This window comes from Ceratotherium simum, chromosome 22 (genome assembly GCF_057802395.1).
Source record: "Ceratotherium simum simum isolate JZ-2026a chromosome 22, ASM5780239v1, whole genome shotgun sequence".
NCBI lineage: Eukaryota > Metazoa > Chordata > Mammalia > Perissodactyla > Rhinocerotidae > Ceratotherium > Ceratotherium simum.
The window spans coordinates 14016991-14033867 of NC_141921.1; the positions used below are offsets into that span (position 1 = coordinate 14016991).

Consider the following 16877-nt stretch of genomic DNA (forward strand, 5'->3'; position numbering starts at 1 on the left):
CCACTTCAGTCCTTCATTCATTTATTCTGCCTGCTTTTGGTTGTTTAGGTGCAAGGCAGTGAAACACAAAGAGGATGCAATAAGGTCCGGATGAGAGATCGGTTATGATATAGTATTTTGTCTTGCCGATTTACAAAGGGAGAAGGCAATGAGTGCTATGATGGTGGAGGCGTGTCTGCGATGCCAGGAGCACCCCTTCTAAAGGCTAGCGAGACTGTTCATTGCCTTGATTCCCATCACCCAGAGTCGTGACAGGGACATTGAGACATTCGACAGTCTGCTTGGTATCATGGTTAGTTGTGTTTATGATTGTCACCCAGAACCTCATTGATAGCAGGAACCCCAGTTCCTACTAACCTGGGTTCACGGGGTGGTTGTGAGGTTCACAGATGCTCATTCCACAAACACTGATTGAGTGCCTGGCGTGTCATGGGAATTGTGTTAGATACTGGGAATACAGTGATGACAAACACAGTCAAGGAACTCACGGAAAATAGACGTTTAAATACGTGTGCAATAAAGCCTGTAAAGGCAGAGATGAGCTGTACATGGTAGAGTGGAAGCACCTAAGGGGAAAGGAGTTGCTTCTGCCAGGAGGGTGGGAAGGGTTGGGAATGGCTTTTTAAGCAAGACGATTCTTGAACTGAGTCTTAAAAGTTTAATAGGTGATTACTAGGCACAGGAGAAAGACAACCTAAGAAGCAGGAATAGTGATACAGAGACCAGACTTATGAAACAGCTTGGTTCAGTTGGCACAGAAAGCTTTCATGATCTAGCCTCTTCCTGGTAATATCACACACTCCTATACTGCTTGTCATGGGATTAACGTTATGTGTGCTTTACATAGATTAACTCATTTAATCTTCACAACAACTTTGTGAAGCAGAAACTGTAATTATCCTCATCTTACAAAATGAAGAAAACTGAGGGATAGAAAAGTTGTGTAGCTTGCTTTAGTTCACACAGCTAATACGTGGTAGAGCTGGAATTCACACGCAGGCAGTCTGGCTCAAGAGTCTGTGAACTTAACTGCCAGGCTCTCTCCTAGAAACTGAGGACGTTGAGAGTTTTAAATGTCAGGCCCCTGGTCACATTGCCTGTAAGTGGTAGAACCAGAACTCAAACTCAGGTCTTTTGACACTTAAAGGTCCAGTGCTCCTTTCATAAAAACACCAAATGTGATGGGAGTTATACAGTGCCAAATTGAAGTTAAATTCCAATCTCAGGCAATGCTTGATGGAATCAAAATGACCATACCTTTAGATGTGGATGTTGTGCAAGAGCCTTCACTTTGTGCCTTGGGTGTACCAGCTGTAAGTGCTACAGTTTAGATATTGATGTGAGGGGCCCACAACTGATCATAATTATGGTAAAAGTGCAACATTATTTGCCAGTTTGGTGTTAAATAAATTTTTTTTTCTGAACATTGAATTTCACATTTTTATTAAAAAGTTTACATCATTTGTTGTAAGTCAAAGAGTCCTTTTATTTTAAATCAATGAGGATTTATGACCTTTTACTGTGCCTCTGTTCTATAGTAGCTGCTGTAAAGAGATTCTTTTGAAGGTCATACAGGTTCGTTTATTACCTTGAGTTTGAAAAAAGGAATTAATTTGCTTTGTTTCTGCATTTGTGTTCTACAAATCTAGGTTCAGATATAAGCCTACATTTGTATTTATAGTGATATCTTTCATAGTTGGGAATAATGAGAAGATGGGAGCAGATGGCTGAATTATTGAAGGAATCTTAAGTCATTTCATACTTTTCAGAGACCTAATATACTTGTATTTGTGCTGTTAATTCTAGTCATAAGTTTTAAAAATTTTTCAAGGAATAAGAACTCACATATCAGAAGCCCATTTGGTAAACTCTTGCTCCTTCACGAGTCAGCTCAAGCATTGCCTTCCTGTCAAACCTTCCCTGTCTCTTCTAGGAAGACAGCTATTACCTTCACTATATGCCTACTGCATCTTGTATATATCCCTGCCATGGCACTAATGGTAGTATATTGTAATTTGCTGAATTTGTCTTCTCCACTTGGTTGTGAGCAACTCAAGGGCAAGGGCCAGATTTGTTTTATTCATATTCTTCCTCTAGCCCATCTCCCCAAGCTAGAGCTGAGAGTATACATTGGTGAGTAAGAGAAGATAAAGGTGATGTTTATACTGCAGCTAACTAGCCTTTCTTACTCTGGTTATTGGAGTTGGAAGTGATGCATTTGACATAAGTAGGTACCAATAACTTAAAAATAGGATTAATACTGTGTGTGCTTTGCTTTTTGTTCTTTTTTTTATGTTATTTTTCTTTGTGATTGCAGTTTGTAAAAATGGAATTTCAAGCAGTAGTGATGGCAGTTGGAGGGGGATCACGGATGACAGACCTGACTTCCAGCATTCCTAAACCTCTGCTGCCAGTTGGGAACAAACCTTTAATTTGGTACCCATTGAACCTGCTTGAGCGTGTTGGATTTGAAGGTGAGCTATGGCAATGAGATGTACTCATAAAACTTTTAGGGTGTTTGATCCCAGTGATTTGTTAGTTATATGAGGGTGAGAGAGGATGAATGAGAGAAGACTAGGACTCAATGTTGACTGGAGACTGGCCTCTTTAAATTGGGAACATAGGAGTACTCTGTTGCTGTGTGAAAAAGATTGAGAAGATAGCACTCAGTGTTACTATTTTAGAGCTGGTCTCCACAGTGATCTAAGATGAACCCTGTAAGGATATCAGAAAGAGCAGAGTAGGAATCCAAGCCTCATAGTCAATACTTGCTGAGAATCTGTGCCAGGTAATATATTAAGCACTTGGGTATAGAATTGAAAAGATAACTCAGGCCCTGATTTCCAGAACCTTAAAATCTGGTGGAGAGATGCACATGTATATAGATTATCGTTGTGTAATGTGATAAATGTTATAATAGAAGTACATTATAAGTCCTTGGGAATACAGAGGAAGTTGCTGTTTCTACTTGAGGAATTCAGGGAATGCTTCACAGAGTAGCTGACCCTTGAGTTTAGTCTTGAAAAATAGATTACCAGATCGACCAATGTGGAGAGAGCATTCCATGCAGAATAACATATGCAGAGATACAGAGTCATGATCAGCACAGCATGTTCTGGCAGCTGTTATTCATTCTATGTGGCTTTAATATAAAGTGTAAGGGGAAGGAGTAGATGTAGTGAGAGAGATAAGCAGGGGTCATGTTATAAAGGGCCTTGTGTTCCATGCTGAGGAATTTAAATTTTTTTCCTGAAAGCACTGGGAAACCAATGAAAGTTTTAAACAAAGGTATAATATGGTTAGATTTGTATTTTAGCTACTCTAAGTCTTTTGCATCTTTATATAAATTTTAGAATTAGCTTATCAATTTCTACAAAAAGCATTGCTTGGATTTTGATTTGGATTGAATTGAATCCATAGATCAATAGGAAGAGAATTCACATCTTAACAGTATTGAGCCTTCAGATCCATGAGCATGGTATAGCTTTCCATTTATTTAGGTCTTCTGTAATTTCTCTCAGTATTTATACTTTTCAGTGTACTGGGCTTACACATTTTGTTAAATTTATCTCTAAGTAGTTTGTATTTTTGATACTGTTGTAAATGGTAATTGTTAAATTCCAATTTTCTGTTGTTTGTTGCTAGTACATAAAAATACAATTTTTTTATACTGATCTTATATCCTTCAATTTTGCTAAAGACACTTATTATTAATTCTCATAGCTTTTTGTAGATTCCTCAGGATTTTCTAGTTTGACCTAATTGACATTTATAGAACATTCCACCCAGTAAAACACAATACACATTCTTTTCAAGTGCTCAGAACTTTTACCAAGATAGACCATATTTTTGGAAATAAAACAGGTCTCAATAAATTTATAAGGATTAAAATCATACAAGATGTATTCTCTGACCACAGTAGAGTTAAATTAGAAATCAATAACATAAAGATATCAAGAGAATTCCTAAGTATTTGGAAATTAAAGCACACACTTCTATATAACCCATAGGTCAAAGAAGAAATCACAAGAGAAATTAGAAAATATTTTGAACTTAATGAAAATGAAAATGTGTTAAAATTTGAGGGGTATAGCTAAAGCAGTGTTTAGAGGAAAATTTATAGTGTAAGCACTATATTAGAAAAGAAGAAATGTCTCAAATTATCATCTAAGCTTCTACTTTGAGAAACTAGAAAAAGAGCAAATGAAACCTGAGTAAGTAGAAAGAAGGGATAAAAAATATAATAGCGGAAATAAATGAGAGAAAACAAAAAACATTGGAAAAAATCAGTAAAACCAAAAGCTGGTTCTTTGGAAAAAAAAATCAATAGAATTGTTAGATCTCTAGTAAGATTGATCAGAAAAAAGAGAGAAGAGGGCCAGCCCAGTGGCATAGCAATTAAGTGCGCACGCTTCGCTCTGCGGCCCAAGGTTTGCAGGTTCGGATCCCAGGCGCGCAACGATGCACCGCTTGTCAAGCCATGCTGTGGTGGTGTCCCATATAAAGTAGAGGAAGATGGGCATGGATGTTAGCCCAGGGCCAATCTTCCTCAGCAAAAAGAGGAGGGTTGGCATCGGATGTTAGCTCAGGGCTAATCTTCCTCACACACAAAAAAAGAGAAGATACAAATTACTAATAACAGGAATGAGAGAAGGGACGTCACTACAGATCCTACAGACATTAAAAAGATAACAAGTGAATAATATGAACAACTTTATGGTCATAAATTTAACAACTTAGATTTGCATTTTTAAAAAATTGCTTTGGAAGCTGTATGAAGAAACAGTTTGAGGGAGTCGAGACTACAAGCAGGGAGACAAGTTAGATGATTGATAGAAAAGTCCGCACCAGCAATGAAGAGGGCCTGAACTAAAGCAGTAGCACTAAGGATGGAGAATAGGGAACATTTGATAAAGTTGATGATTAATGGTGAGGGGGAGTGGAAAAGACAGAAGACTTCCCTCTACTTTTTGCTTGGGCAACTAGGTAGATGGTGATGCTAGTAATTAGGAAAGGGAATATGAGACAAAGAAAACGAAGGTGAGTTCAGCTTTGGCCATGGTGAGTTTAAGGTGTCCTGTAGTTAGATATGGCAAATCAGAGTACCAGATGGAGGTGGTACCAGATCCTGGGGCCCAGTCTTGTGATCCAGTGTTCATTCAACTATGAGAATTGCCTTCCTGAGACACACCCATGAACATGTCTATGCAGTAGTCTATATGACATTACTGTTAAGAGAGATGTTTTAGAAGAGATTTTCTTTTTAGAGCTCAATCTCACAGGTGAAGGACACACCTTTTTTTTTTTTTTTTTTTTGTGAGGAAGATCAGCCTTGAGCTAACATCCATGCTAATCCTCCTCTTTTTGCTGAGGAAGACCGGCTCTGAGCTAACATCCATTGCCAATCCTCCTCCTTTTTTTTCCCCAAAGCCCCAGTAGATAGTTGTATGTCATAGTTGCACATCCTTCTAGTTGCTGTGTGTGGGACGTGGCCTCAGCATGGCCGGAGAAGTGGTGCGTCGGTGCGCGCCCGGGATCTGAACCCGGGCCACCAGTAGCGGAGCGCGCACACTTAACCACTAAGCCACAGGGCCAGGCCAGGACACACCTTAATACACTTTAAAATATCCCACTTTCCTTTCATAATTCCTTATGGATTTGTTGTCTGTAACTTTTTTTTCTTTTTTACTTTTGCTATGTCTTTAATTATGCTTGGGGATGGCCTTTTGTGGTATATTTAATACCCACTACATAGAAAATTTCTTCTCACTGAAGCTCACTCAAAATTCGGAGAATGCCTCCTAAACATAGGATTCTGGAGCCAAGTCTATGTTCACTCTATTCATGTTTTTCATGATTTTAGAGAAGTTAACATAACCCTGCTTAGCATTTGTCTCTCTTCACACAGAAGTGTCTTGGTCCAATTATTAGTCCCATGTTTGCAGTTACTCCTTTTACTCTATCCACTCGACCTAAAATGTCCTGTCCAACCTATGGAAATGTCCCCTTCTCTTTGAAATCCTAAACAATATCAATCACCCTGTCCTGTATGCTTTCATTACACTTTGTTTTTCTGTCTCAGTACCTCTCAAGGCCTGTTTTATGCTGTGTAGTTAGTGGCATGGGAGACTGATCTCCCTGAGAGCAGGTACTGTGTCTATTCATCTTTGTAACATCAGCATTTTACATACAGTATGTACTAAAGAAATTTTTGTTGTATTTGAATTCATTATCGCCTACCACAGAGGCCATCTCTTCCATGAAGCCTTCCTTGGTTAATCATTTCCATGTCTAATTTCTCCATTTTTTTTTTAAAGGAAATGAAATTAGTTTTTTTTAATTATTTATTTATTTATTTATTTATTTATTTATTTCGTGTGTGTGTGTGTGTGTGTGTGTGTGTGTGTGTGAGAGAGAGAGAGAGAGAAAGAGAGAAAGATCAGCCCTGAACTAACATCCATGCCAATCTTCCTCTTTTTGCTGAGGAAGACTGGCCCTGAGCTAACATCCGTGCCCATCTTCCTCCACTTTATATGGGACGCCACCACACTATTGCCTGACAAGTGGTGTGTGGGTGCACGCCTGGGATCCGAACTCGGGCTGCCAGCAGCGGAATGCGCGCACTTAACTGCTGTGCCACAGGGCCGGCCCTTAATTTCTCCATGTTACCCTTTCTTTTTGGGGGGGCAGGAGGGCGGGGGGAGGAAGATTGGCCCTGAGCTAACATCTGTTGCCAATCCTCCTCTTTTTTTGCTGAGAAAGACTGGCCCTGGGCTAACATTGTGCCCATCTTCCTTTACTTTATATGTGGGACGCCTGCCACAGCATGGGTTGATAAGCGGTGCGTAGGTCTGTACCCGGGATCCGAACCTGCGAACCCTGAGCCACTGAAGCGGAGCAGGCGAACTTAACCACTACGCCACCAGGGGCCCCTCATCTTAACGTTTCTTAAGAATAGGAACCATGTTGAGTTCATTTGCCAATTCTCAGTGCCTGTTTGTCTTTTGCATATTAAATGTATTTGTATTTATTGGATGAATGAGTTAAACTAGGGGAGAAGAAGAAAGAAGAAGGAAGGAAGGAAGGTTAAATGATTTGAAAAAGAGAGAAAGAGGAAAAGGGAAGAAAATAGAAAAGAATGATACAATGAAAGAGACAGAGAATTGTGACCTGGAGCACTATTGTGGAACAAGTAGAAATTGTTCCCCTTTAGAGATGCTAAAATCCGATCTACAGACATCAGCAACACGTGTTATGTTGCAGTGGCTTACATTACCCTACCAAAGACCCATAACAAAACTCCAAGTTTTCTGTCATTGGTTGATAGCTCCATGGATGAGGTGAAGATACCTGTTATGTGGAAATTGCCTCTTACTAGGGTTCCTTGTGATCCTCAGTGAAGCACTAATGACTACCTGGTGGGAAATGGTGATAGCTCTTTCTTTGTGATAATGGTGGTAACTCTTTCTTCATTTTTAAATGAAGATTTAAAATGTGATCCCATTTGTATATGCTTTGACGAATGTGCTTCTGAATTCTTTTTTTAATAATTTTATTTATTTATTTTTGTCCCCCCAAAGCCCCAGTAGATAGTTGTATGTCATAGCTGCACATCCTTCTAGTTGCTGTATGTGGGACATGACCTCAGCATGGCCGGATAAGCGGTGCGTCGGTGCGCGCCCAGGATCTGAACCCGGGCCGCCAGCAGCGGAGTGCGCGCACTTAACTGCTAAGCCACGGGGCCGGCCCTCTTCTGAATTCCTTACATCAGGAAGAAGTGGCACATAACATATTAGTGTGGACTCTAATCATACAGACCTGAGTTTTATCTTGGGTCTGTTGCTTACCAGTCGTGTGACCCTGAACAAAGTCTCTTAATATCTTTTAGTCCAAGTTTCCTCATTTGTAAATGAGATTGTTGTAAGAATTAATTGAGGGAACGCGTGTAAAATACGTTGAAATGGCTCAATAATATTAGCTGTTATTATTAAATCTAGAAATGGAACAAATCTAATCAAAATAGTGAAACCATTGCCTAAATGAATGACAGTTTTTGCGTTTTTCCTTCTTTTTTTTCATGCTATAGAAGTCATTGTCGTTACAACCAGGGATGTCCAAAAGGCTCTATGTGCAGAATTCAGGATGAAAATGAAGCCAGATATTGTGTGTATTCCTGATGAAGCTGACATGGGAACTGCAGATTCTCTGCGCCGCATATATCCAAAACTTAAGGTGAAAAACTGTTTCTCGGTTTTTATTGTTTATTCAAGGTAAATATCATCTTATGTTTTCCCAGTGCATTACGGTTTACAGTACTTTCTTTCTTTCTTTTTTTTTTTTTTTGTGAGGAAGATCAGCCCTGAGCTAACATCCATGCCAATCCTCCTCTTTTTGCTGAGGAAGACTGGCCTGAGCTAACATCCATGCCCATCTTCCTCCACTTTATATGGGATGCCGCCACAGCATGGCCTGACAAGCGGTGCGTCAGTGCGCGCCCAGGATCCGAACCCGGGCTGCCAGCAGCAGAGGGCGTGCCCTTAACCACTATGCCACGGGGCCAGCCCCTACAATACTTTCTTAAAAATATATTCTTGTATAACGTACTTTGTCGCCCATGTACTCTGCAACTGCTTTTTATTTGGACATTTAGTTGTCACAGTCACTGGTTTCTCATATTTTTGAGTAATAGTACATCCTTATTAAAAAAAAGATATACTTCAAAAGATTCTATTTATATGAAGTTCATAAACAAGCAAAATTAATATATAGTGACAGAAATCAGAGCGGCAGTGAACTCTGCAGATGAGAAATTGACTGGAAAGAAGTTCAAAGGAACTTTCAAAAATTCCAGACCCCCCAGATTATAATATTTGAACTTTTAGTCTCTGATTAAGAAACTAACAAGGCCATGTGGATATGAGGACACAGTCTGCCCAGTGGACTGTGGCCCATAAACGGAGAAAGATCCACCGTAAAATGTTCTGAAATTGATGTCCTTTGGAAGAAATTCATTCTGTGTGATAATGTTGCCGTCTTGCTTGAACTGGGGGTCAGACTTTCTCCTGCTATTTCTGGTGACTGCAAATAGATGTATTAATATTTTCAGCCTATCTATGCACTAGAGAACAAAAAATTAATGTAGATATGTACATGGCCTTTCCCCCTACTTTATTGGAGAATAATTTATACACAGTAAAATACACAGATATTAAGTATACAGTTTGATGAGTTTTGACAAATACATACACCCAGGTTATCATTACTCAAATCTAGAACATTTCCGTCACCGCTGAAAGTTCCTTTGTGCTTCATTTTAGTCAGTCCCCACCTCCAGGGTGAACTGCGCTTCTGATTTCAGTCACCATATATTAATTTTGCTTGTTCATGAACTAGATTTAAATGGAATCACACAATTTTATTCTGGTTTCTTTTGTTCAGTGTAATATTTTTCAGATTCATTCATATTATTGCAGATATAACTAGTTCTTTTTTATTGCTGAGTAGTAGTTCATTGAATAAATATATCACTATTTACCCATTTTCCTGTTGACGGTCATTGGATTGTTTCTAATTTTTGAATATTATGAGTAAAGCTGTTATGAACATTGTTCAGCAAGTCTTTTTGTGAAAATATTCTAGACTGTAGGGTGTACTTTATTAGAAACTGCCAAATAGTTTTCCAGGTAGTTTACATTTCCATTAACATTGTATAAGAATTGTATTTGTTCATATCTTCATCAACACTTGGTATTGTTAATCTTTTTAATTTTAACCGTTCTAGTGGGTATGTATGTAGTGGTATTTCATTGTGGTTTTTTTTTTTTGTGAGGAAGATCAGCCCTGAGCTAACATCCATGCTAATCCTCCACTTTTTGCTGAGGAAGACCGGCTCTGAGCTAACATCTATTGCCAATCCTCCTCCTTTTTTTCCCCAAAGCCCCAGTGGATAGCTGCATGTCATAGTTGCACATCCTTCTAGTTGCTGTATGTGGGACGCGGCCTCAGCGTGGCCAGAGAAGCGGTGCGTCGGTGCACGCCCGGGATCTGAACCCGGGCTGCCAGTAGCGGAGCTCGCGCACTTAACCGCTAAGCCACGGGGCCGGCCCCTCATTGTGGTTTTAATTTGAATTTTTCTGATAGTAATGATGCTGACCACCTTTTCATGTGATTATTGGCCATTCGTGTTTCTTCATGGAGTGTCTGTTTGAGGCATTTGCCTGTTTTTTAATTGTTTCCCTTTTTATTATTGATTATAGAAATTCTTTATATATTCTAGATGCAAATCTTTTGTCAGATATGTGTTGTAAATATTTTCTGCCAGTCTTTGGCTTGCCTTTTCACTTTCTTAATGGTGTCTTTTGATGACCAGAAGTTTTAATGTTGATGAAATCCAGATTACTAATTTTTTTCTTTTATGGCTAGTACTTTTTGTGTCCTAAGAAATCTTTGCTTACCCCAAGCTTGTAAAGATACTCTTTTGTGTTTGCTTCTAAAAATGTTAGAGGTTTAGCTTTTATATTTAGGTCTATAACCCATCTTGATTTCATTTGGTATGTGGTGTGAGATAGGGATAAAGATTTACTTTTTTCTGTATGGATAGTCGGTTGTTCTGGCACCGTTTGTTAAAAAAACTTTCCTTTCCCCATTGAATTGCACTGGTGCCTTAGTTGAAAATCAGTTGACCATATATGTGTGGTCTATTTCTGTCCTTTTTATTTTGTTCCTTTGGTCTATTTGTCTATCTTTACTTCAATACTACATTCAATAACATCTTGATTATTTTAACTTTATAGTAGATCTCAAAATCGATTAATGTAAATCTGCCAACTTTATTCCTTTTCCTTCAGATTGTCTTGGCTATGCTAAGTCCTTTGGATTTCCATATAAATTTTAGAATCAGTTTGTCAGTTTCTACAAAAAGAGCTATTTGGAATTTTGATTGGAGTTGCATTGAATCTATAGATCAATTTGGGAAGAATTGACATCTTCCAATCCTTGAACATTTATGTATTTAGGTTTTCTTTAATTTTTATCAATATTATTTTATAATTTTCAGTGTAGAGGTTTTGAACATTCTTGATAAATTTATTCCTAGGTAAATGTTTTTAATGATATTGTAACTGGTATTTTTAGTTCTATTTTCCAATTGTTTATTGCTTGTATATAGACATACAATTGATTTTCCTATATTGGCCTTGTACCTTGTGACCTTGTTAAATTATCGATTCTTTAGTATTTTCTCTATATATCATCATGTTGCCTGTAAATAAAAACAATATTATATCTTCCTTTTTAATCTTTATGCATTTTTTTCTTTTTGTTGTCTTATTGCCTCAGCTAGGGCCTCCAGAGCAATGTATGTATACATTTCCATTCACTTTTTGGCCTCTCTTTTTGTTTTTCTATGCTTCCACCCAATAGGCTTTGGGCTTCTGATTGGGGATTTCCAATACCATAATGTTGGGTGTGTTACTTTCTGGAGTGCATCTGCTTATTTCTTTAAGGAAGATATGGGGCATTTCACTAGGGTAATGAGAAGAGAATTCTGTTATTTCACAGGGATAGATACCAGGTTTACCAAGATTAATATTATTAAAGTTTTTAGTGGTCTTCTCAGGGGCTGTTTTAGCTGCTATCTGAAAGTTTAGGATGGAAGTATAAGCTCTTTTTGTTCCCTAATCTCTAAATCTTGAAAATGTTATTTTTGGCCTAGCCTGGAACTGGAGATCCTGGGAGTCGCATGCAAATGAGTTCCTATAACTCTTAGAGGCTTGAGAAGTAATAGTAGCAGCTATTAATAGGAGAGGGCAAGAGGAATAGAGTAAAGTAACTGCCAAAAGGACATTTTACTCCCAAGTTATTGCCTCTTCTTATGGTTTTGATCATTTACTCCTTATTTTAGGGCTTCTCTTTGCATCTAAGATCGGAATCCTCATTAAGTCATTCTGCACAGTCTCATTTCTTTTCCTGCCCTACTTTTTTGTTTCCACATCATTTACACAGCATCCTTTACATATAATCCTACCTCTGAGCCTTCTCAAGCTGTGACTTTGGCTAGCAAGTCTCTGCTGTCTTTGCTGTCTCTACTTGGTTTCTCCTATACAAATGGCTCCTGAAATCCTGGCTTCACATCAACTTGCATTCCGACCAGAGTAGAAGACAACAAAGCTAACCTGTGGAGGAACATAAGTAGACTCCTAAATAGCCATTAAGAACAAAGTAAAACTTGAGTTAAGCCAAAATTCAGTACTGTCTTGTTGGGATCAACATAAACTTGTAGGAAGGGCAGAGGAAATACATATAAACAGTTGAAGAAAGTGACACAGCCTGAGAAGTGTTTCTTAAGGGTTGTCAGGGACTCTCTAAAGGAGAAAGTTGTACCCCCAGACTGTGCCATGGTTTAAAAGCAATGCCCCTTTGAACCAATTTAGTTCTCTTCTCCTGTGCCCACAAAGCAGCCTTCTAACCATTTGGAGACTCTTTTGGTCTGTTTTTAATAAGATTTGAGGCAACATAAGAATATTCCTTTTGAGAGTTTTGGGTTTATTAGCTTTTGGTTCTTTTATCTTTACCCACTTCCTCCAGATTGAGTTCCCCAGGTATTACTGTGAGGTTATCTCATGTGGCTTCTGCTTTTCTCAGAGAAAGACCACAGTAGTATATTAGCTTTATTTGGCTTTTTTGTTTAAAATATATTTCACCATTTTAATTTATAATTTTTTTCATTTACATTGCATTTGCTAAATGTATTGCAGTCCTGCCTGTATGTGGAAACTTCCAACATGTGTGCTTATGGGATATTGAAGCTGGACATTATATTTGCTATGTTATGTTTTTTCAACTAAAGAACACATATTTCATTTGATTTTATTCTTCTGGCACTGTTTTCTACTTCATTTTGCCTTATCTCATCCCACAATTTTACTGATTTACTGGCTTCTCACTTTTTATTTCGGCTGCCCAAACCTCTTTCCCTGACTTATCAAGAGAGATTATTGGCTCATTCATTCTCCCAGGCCCTGGGTGAGTGAGCTCCATTATTATAACTGGTGTTGGTAATATGAAAGTTCTTAGATTTTGTATTTTCTCCATGATAGTGTTTCATATTTGTTGATGAATGATTCAGTCTTATCTATATCTGAACTCATTCATTTAGCAAATACTTATTCAGAGTCAACTAATAATAATGCTTATAATTGCTATTTATTAAGCACCAATTGTGGACCATAGTTTTTTTTTTAACTTTTTATTATGGAAAATTTCAAACATACAGAAGTAGACAGAATGTTTCCCATCTATCTGTCACCCAGCTTCAACATTTATCAGTCCATGGCAAATCTTATTTCATCTGTATCTCCACCCAACTTGCTCACTCTCGTGTTCTTTTGAAGCAAATCTCAGACATCATATTAGTTTATCTGTAAATATTTCTGAATATTGCTAAGATGGGGGCTCTTTAAAAAATAAAAATAAAACTATAATACCATTATAGCATGTAAAAAAACCAAATTAATAATAATCTTTTAGTATCATCAAATATTCAATCAGGTTATTAGTTTTCAGTTGCCTCATAAATATAATTTTAAAAGGGTTTTTAGTGTGTTTATTTAAACAGGAAGCAGATAAGGACTACACATCACAATTGGTTGAAATGTCTCTTTTAATATGTAGGTTTTCCCTCCATCTCTTTTTTTTCTTTTCTTATGGTTTATTTATTGAAGAAACTGGGCCTTTTTCTTGTAGAGTTGCCCACAGTCTGCATTTTGTTGGTTGCAACCCTGTGGTGTCGTTTAGTAAGTGTTCCTCTTTATATATTTTCTGTAAATTGGTAGTTGGACTTAGAGGCTCAATTAAATTCAGGTTTAAATTTTTTTGGCAAGACTGATAGTTGGTGGTGTGTTGTTCTATCTGGAGGCACATAATTTTCTGATTGTCTCCCTTTTTGTGCTGTTAGCAGCTGTTAGTCATTGCCACCAGTCCCTAGTCCTTGGCTCTCCAGTCATTTGGCTATCTGAAGCTTATTTCTAGTCGATTCTTTGAGAAGTGCTCATGATATCAGGGTTCAACAGATTATCTGTAGCCTTTATATTTCTAAGCCAATTTATATGGATATAAAATCTTTGACTCACATTTTGTCCCTAAATATCTTAAATGTATTCTTTCATTGTCTTCTGTTGTAAAGTGTTGCTGTCAAAAAAGTCCAAGTGAGGGCCAGCCCCGTGGCCTAGTGGTTAGGTTCGGTGTGCTCCACTTTAGCGGCCTGGGTTCAGTTCCTGGGTGCGGACCTACACCACTTGTTGGCGGCCATGCTGTGGCAGCAACCTACATACAAAATAGAGGAAGATTGGCACAGATATTAGCTCAGAGCAAATCTTCCTCAGGAAAAAAAATAGTCCAAGTGAAAATCTGCGTTTTTCCCCCTTATGAGTGACTTGGTCCTTTTGTCTGGATTCCCAAAGGAGTTTTTATTTTTCTTTAAAGTCTTGTGGGTTTACTACATAATCTGTCCATTGATTGTTCTGAATCACATTTTCTAGGTATGTAATATGTCCTTTTCCTCTGAAGTTTTAGTCTTTTTTTATTATCAGAGAAGTTTTCTAGAATTACAATTTTACGTATTTGTTCTGTTTCGTTGTTTTGGTTTTAGTCTTTGCAACTCTTACACATTTGCTGGAGCTTTGTGCTTATCTTCTGTTTCTGTTACTTTTCCTCAAATCCTTTTTATCTATTTCTTTTTTAATTTTTTAGGATTTTCTTCCTTTTTTACATTCTGTTTCCTTTAAGGCATTATGAGTTGTGTTTTATTCACTCTTGTATTCTTCCTAGTTTAGCTGTTATTTCTGAAATGATTTTTCTGTTTTTTTTCTAATTCATTCACGAGTCCTGTCATCTCATTTCTTACTTTTTTTTTGCTGAGGAAGATTAGCCCTGAGCTAACACCGTTGCCAATATTTCTCATTTTTTGCTTGAGGAAGATCAACCCTCCTCTACTGTGCCAGTCCTCCTGTACTTTATTTTTTTTATTTTTTATTTTTTTAAAGATTTTATTTATTTTATTTTTTCCCCCCAAAGCCCCAGTGGATAGTTGTATGTCGTAGCTGCACATCCTTTTAGTTGCTGTATGTGGGACTCGGCCTCAGGATGAACGGAGAAGCGGTGCCTCGATGCGCACCCGGGATCCGAACCCGGGCCACCAGCATCGCAGCGCGCGCACTTAACCACCAAGCCACAGGGCCGGCCCGCTCCTGTACTTTATATGTGGGTTGCCGCCTCAGCATGGCTGACAAGTGGTGTAGGTCCATGCCCAGGAGCTGAACCCGCGAACCCAGGCTGCCTAAGTGGAAGGCGCCAAACTCAACCACTACACCATGGGGCCGGCCCCAACGTTTCTTACTTTTCTAATTCAGATTTATGTTGTTCTTTTACATCTTCTATCATTTTCTTATTTTAAGATTTTTTTTGGAGATACTAGGCTATAGATTTAATCTGTTTTGTGAGCATGTCTTTCTGACATATGCTTTCATTGTACAGATGTTATTGTAGCTTTTATTGTTATCTTTTTCATAAACCCCTTGTATAAAATTTGACTGTAATCTTTTTCTATTGTTAATTTTTACCTGACATTAGTTTTCCTAAATTTTTAGAAGGGAAGAGTGAGTCAGGATAGCTTTTCTAGCTTCATAGCTCTGGAGTCCCCTCTTTTGAGATCTTCCTCCTCTGCTCTATTATCTCCATTTTATCTGGCCTTTCTCTTTCCTTTGCACTGATTGTTCCTGTCTTGCTCATTTTGGATTCTGTTCCCAGCCATTTCTCCTCAGTACAGGGCTTCCTTTTGAAAATGAGTATTGGTTTGTTAGTTTTGAGAGTTCGTAGAGCCAGGACTACTCCAGCCCCTTCATACCTTACTGAGAATAGATAAGGGAACTGTCTTAGGAGAGTTTACTGGAAGAGTTAGTGATTGAACCTGGGTCTCTTACTTCAAAGCCTATGCTCTTAACTATCATACTGTGCTATACATGCTTATGTCTGAGATAGAGTTAAGAATAGAATATATATTTTATCCTGTAGGGATACTTTCAAGGATCATTAACAGGTTATTATTTTAGAAATATCACTGCATAAGTGAGGAGAACCAGAGAGACCACTGGGAGACTATTGCAGTAATCCTGATAAGAAATGATAAAAGACCAAACCAAGGCAATGGCAGTGGTAGCGGAGAGATGGGGACAAATTGGAGAATATTTAGGAGAACTTTATGCTAATTAATTAGATGTGGGAGAATAAAGAGAGGGAGAAGTTAAGCTTGACTCCCAGGTTTCTAACAAGAGCAACTGGATGGATAGTGGTGGCATTCACAAAGTTAAAGGCTGCAGAACAAGGAATAGGTTTATAGGGTAATAGGGTGTGTAACTACAGTTAGTTTACTATTTGTTAATATACTGTGTATACTATAGTTATGTATACTATGCCTTTGCAGTTCCACAAATTTGAATACTTGCACATCTATCTGGAATATCTTCAGTTCCCTCTATCCTTATCTAAATAACTAATTCCTGATGATCTGTCTTAGCCTGGATTTCCCCCAAAAAGCAGAGCCTTAGATAAGGGTATGTGTATGGGTAACTTATTTTGAGAAGTAATCCCAAGGAACAGAAGTGGGATTTGGAGAGAGTGATATAGGGAAAGAGGGAAAGCCAATCTAAGTGTGTGTTAGACTTGGTTACCACTGTGGACAACCGAAGCTCAGTTCCATTGGAGACCTCCTAAGGGGCCATGTGGAATATACCTCAGGCTAATTGCCCAAGACTCGGAAGCGAGGAGTATTTATTCACTGGCTTCGTTTCCACATTGGTCAAAGGTTGCCCCATGGGTATAAA

The 16877-nt window shown here is 38.2% G+C and overlaps 1 protein-coding gene across 3 annotated transcripts in view; it reads left to right on the forward strand.

Moving 5' to 3' along the window:
- The window catches only part of EIF2B3 (eukaryotic translation initiation factor 2B subunit gamma), a 144899-nt gene that overhangs the window by 423 nt on the left and 127599 nt on the right, over positions 1-16877 (forward strand). For 2 of the 3 annotated variants that reach the window (XM_004442010.3, XM_087446061.1), the window contains exons 2-3: positions 2318-2474; positions 8087-8232. In XM_004442010.3, coding sequence (XP_004442067.1) covers positions 2327-2474; positions 8087-8232 — 294 coding nt within the window. In that variant the 5' untranslated portion in view covers positions 2318-2326. Of the gene's footprint in view, positions 1-113; positions 293-2317; positions 2475-8086; positions 8233-16877 lie in introns of those variants that run through there. The other variant, XM_087446060.1, reaches the window with a different exon arrangement.